Source organism: Carassius auratus, chromosome 9, assembly GCF_003368295.1.
Source record: "Carassius auratus strain Wakin chromosome 9, ASM336829v1, whole genome shotgun sequence".
Classification (NCBI taxonomy): domain Eukaryota; kingdom Metazoa; phylum Chordata; class Actinopteri; order Cypriniformes; family Cyprinidae; genus Carassius; species Carassius auratus.
In genome coordinates this window covers 13,619,593-13,635,669 of record NC_039251.1, presented here as the reverse complement: position 1 = coordinate 13,635,669, position 16,077 = coordinate 13,619,593, and the positions used below count along the sequence as shown (strand labels likewise).

General features: G+C 36.0%; 1 protein-coding gene across 1 annotated transcript; it reads left to right on the top strand.

Annotated features, from left to right (window-relative positions):
* The first annotated feature begins 8,149 nt into the window (after positions 1-8,149).
* Positions 8,150-9,644, top strand: LOC113109306 (galactose-specific lectin nattectin-like). The gene is made up of 6 exons (XM_026272926.1): positions 8,150-8,263; positions 8,388-8,455; positions 8,617-8,711; positions 8,888-9,013; positions 9,183-9,288; positions 9,467-9,644. Exons 2-6 carry the CDS (start codon positions 8,395-8,397, stop codon positions 9,529-9,531), a joined length of 453 nt encoding a protein of 150 aa, XP_026128711.1. The 5' UTR covers positions 8,150-8,263; positions 8,388-8,394; the 3' UTR covers positions 9,532-9,644.
* The last annotated feature ends 6,433 nt before the right edge of the window (positions 9,645-16,077 follow it).

The following is a 16,077-nucleotide window of genomic DNA, read 5'->3' as shown; positions in this document are numbered from 1 at the left end:
AGATGAAATCAACTGAAATAAAATACATGAAATCTCTCAAGATCTGATTAAACAACCCCACAAACAGCATCACCAGCTCCACTTATTAATAACCAGACTGACTTTATTTCTGTCAGACGTCTACAGAAGATCTTATTGAGAATGAACTAAGGTTTAGATGTTGATTTATTGTTTCATTTGAAGTAACCATGTTAGAGATCACTGTTTGCTTTAGTTGGGCTCTTGACCCTTGATTTCTGTCTTAGTTTTTTCTTTGGCTGTTATAACTGTGTGTTTCTAAAACACATTTGTTGTAACTCAAAAGCCCAGAAGAAATGCCATCAGGTGATAACCTGTACCTAGATGTAGGTTGTTATACTTTATATAGGTGATGATAATTATTCATTATTGTTCGCAAATATTGATCGCACTAATCGGAGTCTAATCTCTGATGAAACAAATGTGTAATTAGTAGAAGAAGACCTAATAAAAATGACACTAAGAGCCAGGGATTATGTGATAGTTAATATAAAAATGACTTCATAAATATTTTGTACACATACATTTGTCTTCTATTCCAGTAACTGGTCAAACACAGACATCAATAATCAGAATATGAACCTCAACAATGGTGACAAAAAAACATGCTGCAATGCATGCTGGGTACTATTGTAGTAAAAAACACCTGATGGCATTTCTTCTGGACTTTTGGATTACAACAAATGTGTTTTAGAAACACACAGTTATAACAGCCAGAGAAAAGACTAAGACAGAAATCAAGGGTCAAGAGCCCAACTAATACAAACAGTGATCTCTAACATGGTTACTTCAAATGAAACAATAAATCAACATCTAAACCTTAGTTCATTCTCAATAAGATCTTCTGTAGACGTCTGACAGAAATAAAGTCAGTCTGGTTATTAATAATATTAATAATAATATTAATAATGGAGCTGGTGATGCTGTTTGTGGGGTTGTTTAATCAGATCTTGAGAGATTTCATGTATTTTATTTCAGTTGATTTCATCTAAGTCTGTGTCTGAAGTCAGTTGTAGTAGTTCTTGTGTTTCTCTTTTCTTCAGTGATTCTGTTTGTTAGCAGCAGCTGTTCATCACTAATTCTCAATCAGCACTTAGTTAATCACTTAATTACTTGAATGCAAAGTTTTAAAACTTACAGGGTTTAAATCAAGGCTATCTGTTTACTCAAACGGTTTGAGTTAAGTTAACTTGTCGGGTTTTACAGTGTGCTTTCAGGTTGAAAATAAAACTTATATAGTGCAGTTTGTGATCTAAAATGGTAATTGTGCATTAACAGCTATCAAACATGTCGGTATGCAAATGCGCTGTCAGTACATATTTATATTACACATTTTTTATTTTGGTCGGGCATGCGGACCTGCGGACCACTTATGTGCACCTCTGTGTATAGGGGCCACACTTAACATCAAGGCCAGAGGCCCCTTGCCCAACTAAGTCAGTTACTATTTATGGATAATATAGGAAGTGAAACTTTCAGCTCAGCATTAGTAGAGGAAAGAAAGAGATATCTGCTAAGCAAAACAACATGTCTTATGATCATGATGCAATAGCCACATCCTTTAGGAGGTACAGAGAAGAGCACAGAAATCTTACAGGCTATTTCTGGAACTTCACTACATCTTCCTGTTAATCTTGAGTACCTATAGAGTAGTACTGCATCCTTCGTATCTCCAAAACGTCTTTAGTTTTATTATATGTATAAGAGAAAGATAGTCTGTGCAAATTTTTTTCGGAAAAACACGACCGGCTGGAGGCGTGACGTGTGGGCGGAGCTAGAGAATCACGAGCGCGAGTAGGCTTTTGCATTGACAGCGTCTGGAAGCTGTGACATTTACCGTGAGGAAAAAAACATCATCCAAAACAAACCATGGCTAACATTCAGATTCAGCCGTATATTTATGATCCAGAATCAGATCCCAAGGCTGAAATTGAACAAGAGCAGCAGCAGCAATGACTACAGCAGGACGTCTCTATGTAGTATGTATTGAAACTGTATATATTTGCTTAGCGGTTTTGGAAAATGACTAAGTTCCACTTTATGTCGTCTTTTTTTTTTTTTTTTCTTTAAAGGTGTACACCGCCTGCGGTTCCAACACACGATCGTGACACTTTTTCGTTGTGACTGCATCATCCTTAAGAAATGAACGATACGCAAATCCGGCATCAAACTGGGCCTTGTTTGTAAAACAAGCATCTTCGAAATGCAGGGAACAAACACAAACACTTGCACAACTCCTTTGATGCTCTGTAAAAATAAACTCCATCCACTGGTCCCTTAATGCTGTTTTTTTTTTTTGGTAATCTGTGCAGGGTTGTCTTGCCCTGGCAACCAAAAACACACTCCTTTTGTGACATTTCGCGACGCTCTCGCTCTGATCAGTGATTGTCTGTGCTCTCAGTGCTCTGCTCTACGGGAGCGCGCGCTCTTCCGGGAGAGGTGCCCTCAGGACCCATATAAGGAAATTCCGCTCCATCTAACGTCACACAGACCCATACTCGAAAAAAACTTTCCGAAACTTGTAACAAACTGGAAGGAGTATTTTTGGAACAAAAATACTCCTTCAAACGTACAACTTAATTTTTGAAACTTTGTCCATGTTTAGCATGGGAATCCAACTCTTTAATAGTATAAAAAAACTCAGTATGCATGAAATAGCATTTCACCCCCTCCCCCTTAATATGTACACAAATCAGAGATTAAACAGTCATATCCAGTATCATCCTCATGAGTCATGACTTATATATACCTGACTTCAAGTAAAGTATAAAAGCAGGGCTGTTAAAATTAAGAATTTGGAGATCAAGTATTTCAAGAAGATTTGTTCTGGTTGAGTGATGTAGCACAGAAAAGAGACATGTATACCTGTTGGAGCCAAGAACTACACAGACATAAGGAGTGCAGTTCAATCATTGCACACAGGTTTATGGTCTAAACTGTAAAAAAAATAATCTGTGACATTTACAGTAAAATACTGGCAGCTCTGGTTGCCAGAATTTCACTTTTAAAAATATGGTAGATTACTAGACTTAACTTAAATTCACAATAAAAAAAAAACTGTATTTCATCAACTGATGTAATGTTAATAAACCAGCATAGTGAAGTATTGTTTTGAACCAATGTACTGATGAGCACCAAAAGTAGGTGGAGATGAAAAATCACATGATGAATCCAAGCTTATCACAAACAAATATTCCACATGATAAAGGGATAATACAGTGTATATATAAGTGTGTATGTGTATATATGTGTGTGTGTGTGTGTGTGTGTGTGTGTGTGTGTGAGTGTGTATGTGTATATATATATATATATATATATATATATATATATATATATATATATATATACTAGGGCTATCAGAAATAGTGTGTTAACGACGTTAATTAGTTGTTTGTCGTTAATTACGTCAAATTTTTTAACACATTTCACGCATGCGCAGTGTGACAAATTATTCAGGTCAGGAAAAGTCTCGTCGATCTCTGAATTCTCAAGATAGTAAAAAACAGCGGCGAGCGAAAACGTCACGACGAAAACACAGAAGAAGCTTAAGGTTTTACCCCATTTACTCTCAAATACATTAATGCCAAGCTCGATAAACAGAAACGACTTTGTTAGTTGACACACTGGAGCTTCTTCCTGTTATATATATTATTTACATACATACATACATACAGTCTTGGCCCATTCCTCATCTGAAAAAAGCTTCCAGATCACTGATAATCATTGGTTTTCACATTGCCACTGCTTTCTTCAAATTCAACCAGATATTTGCAATGAAAATTAACCCGGGAGCCTGAACAGGCCACTTAAGAACATTCTATGACTGATCCCTGAACCAAGCAGAAGTAGATTTGGATGATGTTCTATGGGATGACTCTCCTGCAGGAAAGTCCATTGATCATCAGCTTCAGTCTTTACACCAAAGGCATCACAATTCTTGTAAAAATGGCCTGACACTTTAAAGAATCCATGATGTCCTTCATACAGTCATGACTTCCACTTCCTTACTACAGTAAAGCAACCACATAACAGGACTGATCCACATCCAAATGTGATGATGGAAATGGTCTTCTTCTGCTTATGAGCTTTGCCTTTTTTGCAGCAGACATACTGATCCATGGACCCAAAAAGTTCCTGTTTGGTCACATCACTATATAAAACATTCTTGCAAAGCTCCACAGGTCTACAAAAATTAATTTTATGAAGTTCAAGTAGGCCTTTTGTTCTTCTTGATCAAGACTGGTATTCATTGAGATGTCTCAACATGAAGGCCATACTTGTCTAGTGTTCTTCTTACACACTGCATTGAAATGGTTTTCCTCCTTTCATCAGGTCATCTTGCAAGTCTTTGGCTGTACATTGCAGGTTTTTCTCAGTTGCTCTGATTAAACATTTTATGATAGTGAGCTTTTTCTTCAATACCCTCAAAGGTTTTCTTGTAAAACACACTTTATGCTTAGGGCTAAGGCTGAGAGCTGTGTCTCTAGGAACTTTCAATGTTTGGAAATTTTCATATAGCCTTAGATTTTCTAATACAATATTTATTCTCTTTAGCTTTTGTGAGATCTCTGTTGACATGCATGGGCTAACTGTATGTATGTGTAATAGCTCAAGCTAATTCTGTTTTTAATAGAATTTCTAAAGGCTTAATTGTGTTTTGAGACTCAATTATGTTTATGTTGTAGACCATGAAATAAGTTATTTAAAAACAGTAATGTTGAATAATTATGACAAAGCAGTATTATAAAAAAAATATTAACTCAAAACTATTATACATTATATATTGACAATGACACTTTTAATATGCCAGTGAACTGTTATAGATGAAATTTTTATTTTATCCTGGATCTTCAGAAAAGCTTGTATTTGTAAAGTACTGCAGTCTACGAGGGGTTTAGTAATTTTGATTGCAACTATATATATATATATATATATATATATATATATATATGTGTGTGTGTGTGTGTGTGTGTGTGCGTGTGTGTGTGTGTGTGTGTGTGTGTCATTCTTATTTTTTTTTTTTCAGGATTCTTTGATGAATAAAAAGTTAAAAAGAATAGCATTTATTTAAAATATATATCTTTTCTAACAAAACCACAACAGTTCAAAAGTTTGGGGTCACTAAATTTGTATTCTTTCTTTTCTTTTAAGAAATCAAAGCTTTTATTCAGCAAGGATGTTAAATTGTTAAGAAGTGATAGAAAAAAATTATATTCTGAATAAATGCTTTTCTTTTAAACGTTTTATACATCAAATAATCCTGAAAAAGTAGTCCAAAAAATAAATACATTTGGCAACACAACTAAATGGGGTCCTATACATTTGCACACATTTACTTTTATGACGTGATGCTTGCTGCTGCACAATGGGGCCACATTGTTGTGTCCAATGTTCTAAATTTTTTATGTACATGTTATAATGGGATTCTTTAATTTACATTTATTCATTTAGCAGATAATTTTATTATTTCATGTTGTAGACCATGAAATAGTAATTTATTTACCATTGAGATACACGTTTTAACAAATATATATATATATATATAAATTATAAAATGATAAACCTCACAACTGAACTTTTAAAACCTTTTTTTTTTTTTTTAAGAAAAACGATGAATTGGAAGTACAAATTATATAATTTAAAACGGATTTATGTGGGTGAATTTTTGCATTGGTCTGAACAAAAGCTGTAGACTGGATTATTGAAAATGCACATTCATTCTCTGCCAGTAGGTGTTTGTAGACGGTCAGAAGTATAGTGGTTCCCCTGGTAACGGCTGTAAACAAAGCAGCTCAACTCATAAATGACACTTAATCAGTTAAAATTAAAATGTAATTGAAACTTTTTTGAAGACACCCAGTTCCCTTCAGATATTCATTCATATAAAAACTTGAGTTAGTAAGAATGAGAAAAGTGTGCAAAAATATAGCCTACATTGACGAGGAATGTTACCAGCATGAGCTGGTAACTTCTTATGCTGGTAACTGGAGGGACAGGAGGCTCTCGGGACGGACAGAACGCTCTCTGACTTAATCTAAAATATCTTAATTTTACGGTATGACAGAGAAAAATCTAAATGTCCGGGGAAAAAAAGTGCCCACCGAGCACTTATGGTCAGTCCAAACGATTAAAGGTACCCCCGACCCTTCTAACCAATGACGCCATCCCTTTAATGCTAATATGATGGCCAACAATTATCTGTTACCAATGCCATAGTTACCATCGGCGGGTGATAGACGATGGAAGAAAAAAAGGTGCAAAGATGCATCTTGTCATCTGAGGAAGTGCTTTGGGAAAGAACTGCACCTACACCCACCTCTGATGCTTCGACCTCCACCATGGACTGACGTGTGAGATCAGGGGCGACTTTGGATTGGAGATTGGAGCCAAAACAAAGCAGCTCTTTAGATTGGCACAATAAAGCCTCGGCTGTATCGGACCACCTGAACAGAGTTCTGGGGAGGTCAAGACATTCAGAGGTGCGGCTTGTTGGCTGAAGTTACGAATGAAATGGTAACTTGGCAAATCCCAGAAACCGGTGTAGGGCCTTACGGGAATCTGGACTTGGCCAATCTATCACAGCCTTAACCTTTTCAGGATCCATGCACACTCCCTCAGAAGATACTATGTTATCTAGAAAAGAAACAGACTGTGCATGAAAAACGCATTTCTCTGCCTTGACTTTCTCTGGTTATTCAAATCTTGCCCTGTAGGGCCAATGCAGTGCAGAGTTTAGCTCCAACCCTAAACAAAGTAACCTGCCTGTGATTTTTTCTAATGATCCCAAAAACACTGATAAGCATGCTCAGGTGTGTTTGACTAGGGTTAGACATAAACTCTGCACTGCATTTGCCCTCCAGGGCAAGATTTGAATAACCCTGGCCTAACACTCTATGGAATAGTCTCGGTGTGATTGCTTAAAGTTGCCTAAATATCTTAATTAATGTTGGGGAGTTCTTAACCATTTAGAGCTTTGATGGTGATCTGGTGGGAGAGAGGCGTGATGGGAAGTTTTAGCTGGTGTGTGAGATGGGAGTCCATAAAATTACCTTAAGCTCTGGAGTCCAGGAGTTCCTGACAGGGGTTGGTGTTGTTGGCCCATCTCAGTCTCACTGGAAGGAGAGTAGATGATGAGGACTTCCAGGCGGAGATCCCACCCGATAGTAGCCTCAACCTTACGACCAGATTTGCTCTTTTACCAGGCAAGAGTGTAAGAAATGTTCAGAGCCAACACAGTAAAAGCAGAGTCCATGGGACCTCCGCCTCTCTCTCTCCTCCCGGCACAGCCGAGCTCTTCCCAACTGCATAGGCTCATGATCGACTCCAGTGCTTCTGGGAGTGAGTATGGATCAAGCAAGTTGCTCCAACTAATCAATGCTGGCATCAAACCATAGAACCAAGTCAATTTATCCATTATGTCTAGGAGGTTAATCCACCATATAAATCTCTCTCTGAACACGGCCCATGCAGAAACATATCCCACTGTGCCTCCTCGTTCCATTTGCACTCTGTTGCCAGCTTGCAGAATTTGATTGAGTAGTATCAAAGTTAGATAGAGTATCAAAACTCTATTTTGCTCTGTCAGAAAGAAAATAGAACAAACAGATCAAAAAGAACAAAATCAGTTGATTGTTGATAGCCAGTATGTCTTTTTATTTGATTGAATTTGTGGTTTAAATAAGAACCTGACATAAGAGGGCACATATATGACAATAACTTTTATAATACTGATAAGCTTACATCTCCTGTTTCGTTTTTGTTTTATTTTTTCAGGGTTTTGATCTATCAACAGTGAGAGCACAACCTGTTTATTATATTATAATGAATATTTAATATTACATTTAAACTTTGACTATAGCCTAGACATGTTGCATATTATTTGTACTATTTACCTAAAGCATATGTTTGTGTATTTTGAGTTACTCAACAATGATGGTTTACTTGAGGGCATTTGTAATGTATAGGTATAGGGCCCACACATAACATCAAGCCCAGGGGTCCCTAGCCCCACTAAGTCCGTTATTATTTATAGATAGCCTAATAAAGGAAGTGAAACTTTCAGCTCAGCATTAGTAGAGGAAAGAGGGAGATGTATGGTTACCAAAACAACTTGTATTATGATCATGATGCAATAGTCACACACATTGGGAGGTACAGAGAAGAGCACAGAAATCTTTCAGGCTCTTTCTGGAACTTCACTACATCTTCCTCTTGAGATTCTGAAGGCAACAATCTTAAAACCAATGTGAGTTCTGGCACAGAGACCTACTGAATAACCCTTTGACTTTGCTTTTAAAATACATTGACAGTCCATAATGTGAGGTATAATACATACTTTTAATTTTAAATGCTTAACTTTTATTTTTCAGTTCCGTCATGCCAATGCTGAGAAGTCTTCTGCTTCTTTTAATTGTGTTCTCCATGGAGAATGAAGAAGGTAACAAATATATTTATTTGTAAAAACCACGTTAATTAATTTTAAAAGCTTTTCTGACAAATATAATATTCAAACAACTTATAGTGACAATAAAGGGCTACTACTACTACTAATACTGATCATAATATTATTATTTTTTTATATGTTTATTTACCGGATAGTTAATGCAGTTAAAAAATGCCCCTTTGGATGGAAAAATCTTGGAGTTCTATGCTACAAGTTCTTCTCTCAGGGGGTCAGCTGGGTCACAGCAGAGGTAAATTGTTAGTTACAAGGTGATTTCTAAAATAAATAATAATTCCTTTTTGTAAATAAATTTGACAGAAAACTATCACTGAGCAAATGATATGTTAAAACTAAAATGTTGTTTTAAAATGCTTTTTGCTAAAAAAAACTATTTTGTATTAACAATTAAAAAATCTATGTCTTTAGAAGAACTGCCAAAGTCTGGATGCAAATCTTGCGTCTGTGCACAGTAAAATAGAACATGATTTTCTGCTGAGTCTGTTGCCTTCTTCTTCCACACATTGTTGGTTTGGAGCTCATGATGGTGAAGAAGTGAGTAAAGTTGTGCAGTGTTTTGCTTTGTCTAGTTTGTATGTTTGTCTGAAATCTCAAATGTTTGTAATGAAGTTGATTTGACTTCTTCAAAGCCAATCTAAATGACCTTCTAAATGAGGTCTGAGTACAGTAAAGCACTCTTATAATAAGCGAATTTGCTCTTTAGGAAGGACAGTGGTTGTGGACTGATGGAACTACGTTTGACTACACCCACTGGGCCCCTGGACAACCTGACCATGACAGTGAGGACTGTGGGGACTTGAACTATGAAAGTAAGAATGCTGTGTGTTTTTTTATTTACAATAATTATTTGCAATCATATTTCACATCAACCAGTAACATGAAATGGTTGATTTGTCAAACATGTCTGAAACATTCAATTTTATTTTGATTCTAACATGACAATAATGATGAGAATGACATACTGTTTTTAATTGTTTCACCTCATAGGTAGCGGTTGGAACGATGGAACCTGTTTAACCAAACAGGGTTATGTTTGTGCTAAATACCTGTGAGATCACATACAGTCATCCTGCTCCACAGTTACTTTCATTGTACTACATTTACATACATTTTCTGATCTTATCTTTACATGTGTTATTCTGAAATAAAAAAATGTTCATAAATATTTTGTAGTTTGCAGTTGGTTTCTGTTGTAAATATGTTCATCCTGTCATGTAAACTAGTTTCATATTTGTAATAAATAGCTGGCAAACAGGCTAGTTAACAATTCTATAAAGCACATGTTATATTATCAGTAAGTGAACAGCAATGCTATTATTTTAGCAAGCTGTCTGAAGGAACCAGCTACACTATTTGTTGGAGTGACTCAGGGGACTTTTAAGTTTGCTTTCATCAGTGTACTAAATTTTAATTCTGTAATTTCAAGTGTTATGGGTATATGTGGCAATCATTTAAAGACAGTAAAAGGTAAAAACGGTTAGGTTTGTCGTTTGTTTCACACAGGATACCATGTCAGGGATTAATCCAGTTAAGAGCAGGCCTTTTATGTTTCCTTAGGGAAACTGAACAACTAGATTACCTTTAGAACAAATAATAATATTGTGATGTTTCACAGAGACACTGTGGTGTTCCTGCAGTGCCAATCATCTAGAAGATTCTAAAGAACAGTGCAGTGAGTTGATGTTGAGTCATAAAACCTAAATTTATCTTACATCCAAAACTATTTACAACTCAAACTGGTAAATAAATAAACAAAAGAGAATATTTATCAAATGACACTTCATATATAACAGTTCATAATGTGTCCTTCTTTTATTTTGAGGCATTAACAGGCTTCCGTGTGACAGGCCAATGACAACGTCTGTAAGGGCAGGTGGGAAATATTCACCCAAAACGGAGATCTCTATATAAAATTTATAAATAATAAACTGTAAACATGTTCAGCAAATATGTTTTTTCAAACATGAAATAAGCTATGTAAAAAAGTTATTATTATTATCATTATTATTATTATTATTATTATTATTATTATTTACTTGAACTGCTTGATTAAGAGAGTCAATCTTTTTTACAAATGCATTCCTACACTGTAAAAAAAAAAAAAGTTCATTCAACTTAAAAAAAAAAAAAAAAAAAAAGTTGAGGCAACTTGAAATGTAAAGCTGTGCTATTTGACAACGGGGATATTTGAGCTGACTATAAATCTAAAATGTTAAGGTAGCACTAACAACTTTTTTAAGTTGAAACGTTTAGTTTTTTAAGTAAAGTTGTCAACACAACACAATAAGCACTATTTAGTGCTTATTGCCTTGCTTATCAGGCATAAAAACTTTGTATCATATAATGCAACCAATTTTTTGTTAGACTTAAATTGTTGCCAAATTGTCATTTTGAACACCCTCACTACAACATTGGAATTTAATATTTTAGCTTTCATGAATATTAATATTTGTCTTTCTTCAGAATTGATTTGAAATGAAGTAAAACCTTTTGCTTTTGAACTTTTAAGATGACCTAGACTAGACATACTTTCCATTTTGTTAAAAATACACGTATTGAAACCAACCAAGCCTCATTTGAATTTTTAAATGGGAGTACATTTAGTGCTGTACAATGTTGACTTGAACAAATAATGTTATCTCTATTATCAGTGATTGTCATGGATCGCTACTAGCAAAAATAAAGTTTTGTTGGCCTTTCTGGTTTTCATGTGAACACCTTTTCTCTTTTTCTTTCTATTGTACAATCAAACCACACCTCCAAAGAGAGAGATGTTTTTAGATGATATCTTTTACATTTACTTTGCCTGGCATACAGAGCGAGCACTCGCCTCCCATACACCGCATGACCATGAGTGTCTGTGTGAACAGAATCATTGACAAAACTAGCCAGTACGGTCTTCTTTCTCTTTTTTTCTGAACCCAGCATTAGAACTAAGAAATTAGAGATAAGGTCTGAGGCCATATCGCCAGTCACTCCCCTACACATCTCTCTCCATGACAGTAACAGTCACCCTTTTATATAACAAGGCAGTAAATTAACCCAAATGAACTGAACATAAACACACAAAACATTGCTAATGCAAAAACCCAACCATTTGGCTTAAATAACACATAAATTAACTCTAAACAAATACCCATAATGCACCTGTCTGCTAGTGCTGACTACCAGGTCATTACATAACCCCCCAGTATAGTTATTGTCCCCACAACCCTAGTCTCCCACAACAAAATATAACAAATGTCCTGGCCGGCATTGAACACGCTTTGGCCTCCCTGATGTTTTTCCCCCAGCGCCAGGCTAAGCCCTGAGTCCATTATTGTCCATCTCGGCAGTGGGAGTGGATGGTGGGGAGCCGAACTGGCTTCCTCAATTCTCTTGTTCTGGGGCTAGTGGGTGTTACGGTGCCAACCGATCCTTGTGAAGCACCAATCGTCTACCCCGTCCAGGAATTCTGATCCAGAAGACCACCTCTGAAATTTGATCTAGAATTTCCTCAGGTCCCTGCCAATGATGAGTCAGTTTTGGTGACAACCCCCACTTTCTCTGGGAGCAGAACACCCACACTCTGTCCCCTGGCCTAAGAGTAGGCCCGTGGGCCCGGGTATCATACGCCCGCTTCTGGAGGGCTCCACCGTCCTCTAGGGCCTCCCTGACCAGTTGATTGACCATGCTCTGATGCTCCTTCAAATCGGAAGTAGTCCAGTTCTGGTCCACCAGCAATCTCCGGCTCGAGGGGCGACCCGGACACCAAGTCAACAAGCCTACGGATCTCCCTCCCAAACATCAGCGCCTCCGGTGTGCACTGACTTGACTCCTGCACTGCTGTCCTATATGCCCACAGGACCAGGGGCAGATGCTGGTCCCAGTCTCTCTGGTGCTGACTGCTCAAGATGGCAAGTTGGGGGCCAGGGTGCTGTTGAACCGCTCAACCAGTCCATCACTTTGAGGGTGGAGGGGAGTGGTTGTTTTCTTCACCCCCAGCTGCTGGCACACCTCACTGAATAACCGACATTCAAAGTTCATAGTAAAAAAAAAAGTTGAAATTGAATTAACAGGAAAATATTGTTCCTCTAATTTCTCTTCATCCTCTACTTTCCTTGCCCACAACTGCTCAGACCAAGAACATTTTTCATTCCAAGGCCTCAAAAGATTAATTTGGAAAACCCAAGACTTTTTTTTACGGTTAGGTAGAGAGATCTCATAGTTAGTAGTCCATTTTCTAAGCACTTCATATGGCTCTTGCCACTTAGCCAAAAGAGAAGTTTCAGAAGCACATGCAAAACTGCGTGTGTATCAGTCAAGTGTTTTAAGAGGAGATTAAAAAAGAAGGTGGCCGAAGGACTACAACATGTTGTACTAATTTTGTCCACTAGAGGAAACCACAGGATATTCATTATTTCTAGCAGGTTCCATTATTCTGAATATCAATTAAAATATTTTTTTGCAAAAGTAAAAGAAAATCCCGTGCTTCATGTCCTTATGTATATTTGTGTCCTCCTGTACTTTACATTTAAATGTACCAGTTGTAGTTCACTTAGACAATGCTGAGATGGTATCAGATAATTGACGTAGTGTACACACATTTTGAAGGTTTCTGCAATTTGTCTGGGATCATCTGTGAGTGTGAATGACACATCAGTGTACATAACTTGAAATCAGTTTAAATGGTTCAAAATAATGACTTGTACTAAGTAAAATGGAATACACACACACAAACACACACACACACACACACACACACACACACACACATATTCATATGAATGAATGAACTCCATTTCATGTGTGATCTCCAAAACACTTAAATATCATAATTGTTACCTTCCTTTTAAAATATCCAAATAATAATAAAAACATTTGTCAAGTTGCATGATTTTATTAATTGCTGTCCAGTTAAAATTTTAAATTGCCTGTTTTTATTGCAGTAGCCTACATATTGCTGCCTTCCAGTGTACTCATGCCAACCAGTAAACATCCCCACCTTCATGATCTGATGTCCATTTTTACCAATGGAAGTGAGAGATGAAGGAAGCCTGTAATTCTAATGTTGTCCACCAGAGGGAGGCACAAAACAACAAGTGGATGGACAAATCTTGGAGCCCGGTGCTACAAGTTCTTCTCTCACCTGGATCGTACCAGAGGTAAAGTGTTAGTTACAAGGTGATTTTTACTTAAAAAAAATAAAATAAAACTTCCTTTTTGTAAATAGATTTGACAGAAAACTATTAATGAGCAAATAATAAGTCAGACCTGATTTTGTTTGAAAATGTTTTATGCTAAAAAATACTTTTTATTGACAATAAAAAATCTATGTCTTTAGAAGAACTACCAAAGTCTGGATGCAAATCTTGCGTCTGTGCACAGTAAAATAGAACATGATTTTCTGCTGAGTCTGTTGCCTTCTTCTTCCACACGTTGCTGATGATGTTGAATAAGTAAGTGAAGTTTGGCATTTTTGTTTTGCTTTGTCTAGTTTGTATGTTTGTCATGACTGAAATCTTAAACGTTTGTAATGAAGTTGATTTGACTTCTTCAAAGCCTATCTAAATGTCTAAATTACCTTCTAAATGGAGTCTGAGTACAGTATAGAACTATTATAATAACTGAATTTGCTCTTTAGGAAGGACAGTGGTTGTGGACTGATGGAGCTATGTTTGACTACACCCACTGGGCCCCAGGACAACCTGACAATAGTGAAAACGAGGACTGTGGGGAGTTGAACTATGAAAGTAAGAATGCAGTGTGTAATCATATAATTCCACACTTCAACCAGTAACATGAAATGGTTGATTTGTCAAACATGTCTTAAACATTGAATTTTATTTTGATTCTAACATGACAATAACGATGAGAATGACATACTGTTTTAAAATTGTTCACCTCATAGATAAAGGTTGGAACAATGAATCCTGTTTAACCCAACTGGGTTATGTTTGTGCTAAATGCCTGTGAGATCACAGTCATCCTGCTCCACAGTTACTTTGATTGTAATACATTTACATTTTGTGATCTTACCTTTACAAGTGAAACATTTCTTAAATATTTCTTAAAATGTTAATTATAATCTCTTTTCAATACTGAAACACTCCTCTAATCAATAAAGGCATTAAAAGAAATGTCTGGCAAGGATTTAATATAGTTATTAGAATGGCTTTATAGGTTTTAAGTGATGTCATCATCAGGGGAGGGACTTACAAAGATGCTGGGACCCAGTGACTAGAGCACATAAATCTAAGGGTGTCTATAACTATACTCTTTACAAAAAAGTAGAGTGGGTTCTATACACCCTGGGGTTCTTATCTCAGTTTTAAATAACCTTTCATGAAAACGTAAAAAAAAAATGTTTTGCCTCCATTGGCATAAGATGCAAAAAAAATGTATGAGACTTACCAAATTGTAATTTTGAACACCCTCTCTCCCACATTGGAATTTAATATTTTAGCTTTTATGACTATTAATGTTTGTCTCTCTTCAGATAACAAAACCAATTCAAACATTTTGTTTGGGTGTTTCTGAAATTTGATATGAAACCATTAGCTTTTTTTTGACCAATACACAGAATTCATGCTCTGCATTTAACCCATCCAAAGTGCAAACACACACACAGAGCAGTGAACACACACCCAGAGCAGTGGGCAGCCATTTATTCTGTGGTGCCCGGGGAGCAGTTGGGGGTTCAGTGCCTTGCTCAAGGGCACCTAAGTCGTGGTATTGCCAGCCCAAGATTCAAACCCACAACCCCAAGGATTAAGAGTCAAACTCTCTAACCACTAGGCCACGACTTCCCCAAAGAACAGGTTAGACATACTTTTCATTTTGGTAAAAATACACTTACAGAAACCAACCAAGCCTCATTTGAATTTTATGCAAATACATTTAGAAAATATTTAGATAATTAAAATAGTCTTTAAATGTTGACTTGAACAAATAATATTATCTCTATTATCAGTGATTGTCATGAATCACTACTAGCATAAGTAAAGTTTTGTTGGTCTTGCTGGCTTCCCGTGACCACCTTTACTGTGTTTCTTTCTATAATTGTACAAACAGACCACACCTCCAAAGAGAGAGATGTTTTTAGATGATATCGTTTTGATATTTATTATAATGTGTACAGTATGTGTTTTTCTAAAGCTGTATGACCTTATTTCTTTTTAGGGGTGAATTATTTATTTCACACAACAGAAATGTAAAAAAGGCTGCCAGTTGAAAAAAAAAAACATAATATATATATTTTTTATGTATATTTTAAGTTTTCACAACAATTAGTTTAAATATTTTTTATCATTCATATAAATATATCCTGATAAACATATAAAATAAAATAAAATAAAAAAACAACAACAACAACAACAGGGAAGAAATATAATTTTGTTTTTTAAATGCACCTTATACATATTGAGTTTATTAAATACATGGCAATTCAAATGTTTGGGATCAGTTAGCTTTTTAAAGAAGTTTCTTCTGCTCATCAGGGCTGCATTTATTTGATTAAAGACACAGAAAAAAAATGTAATATTGTGAATTATTACTGCAGTTTAAAATAATGGTTTTCTATTTTACATATACTTCAAAATATTATTTGTTTCTGTGAT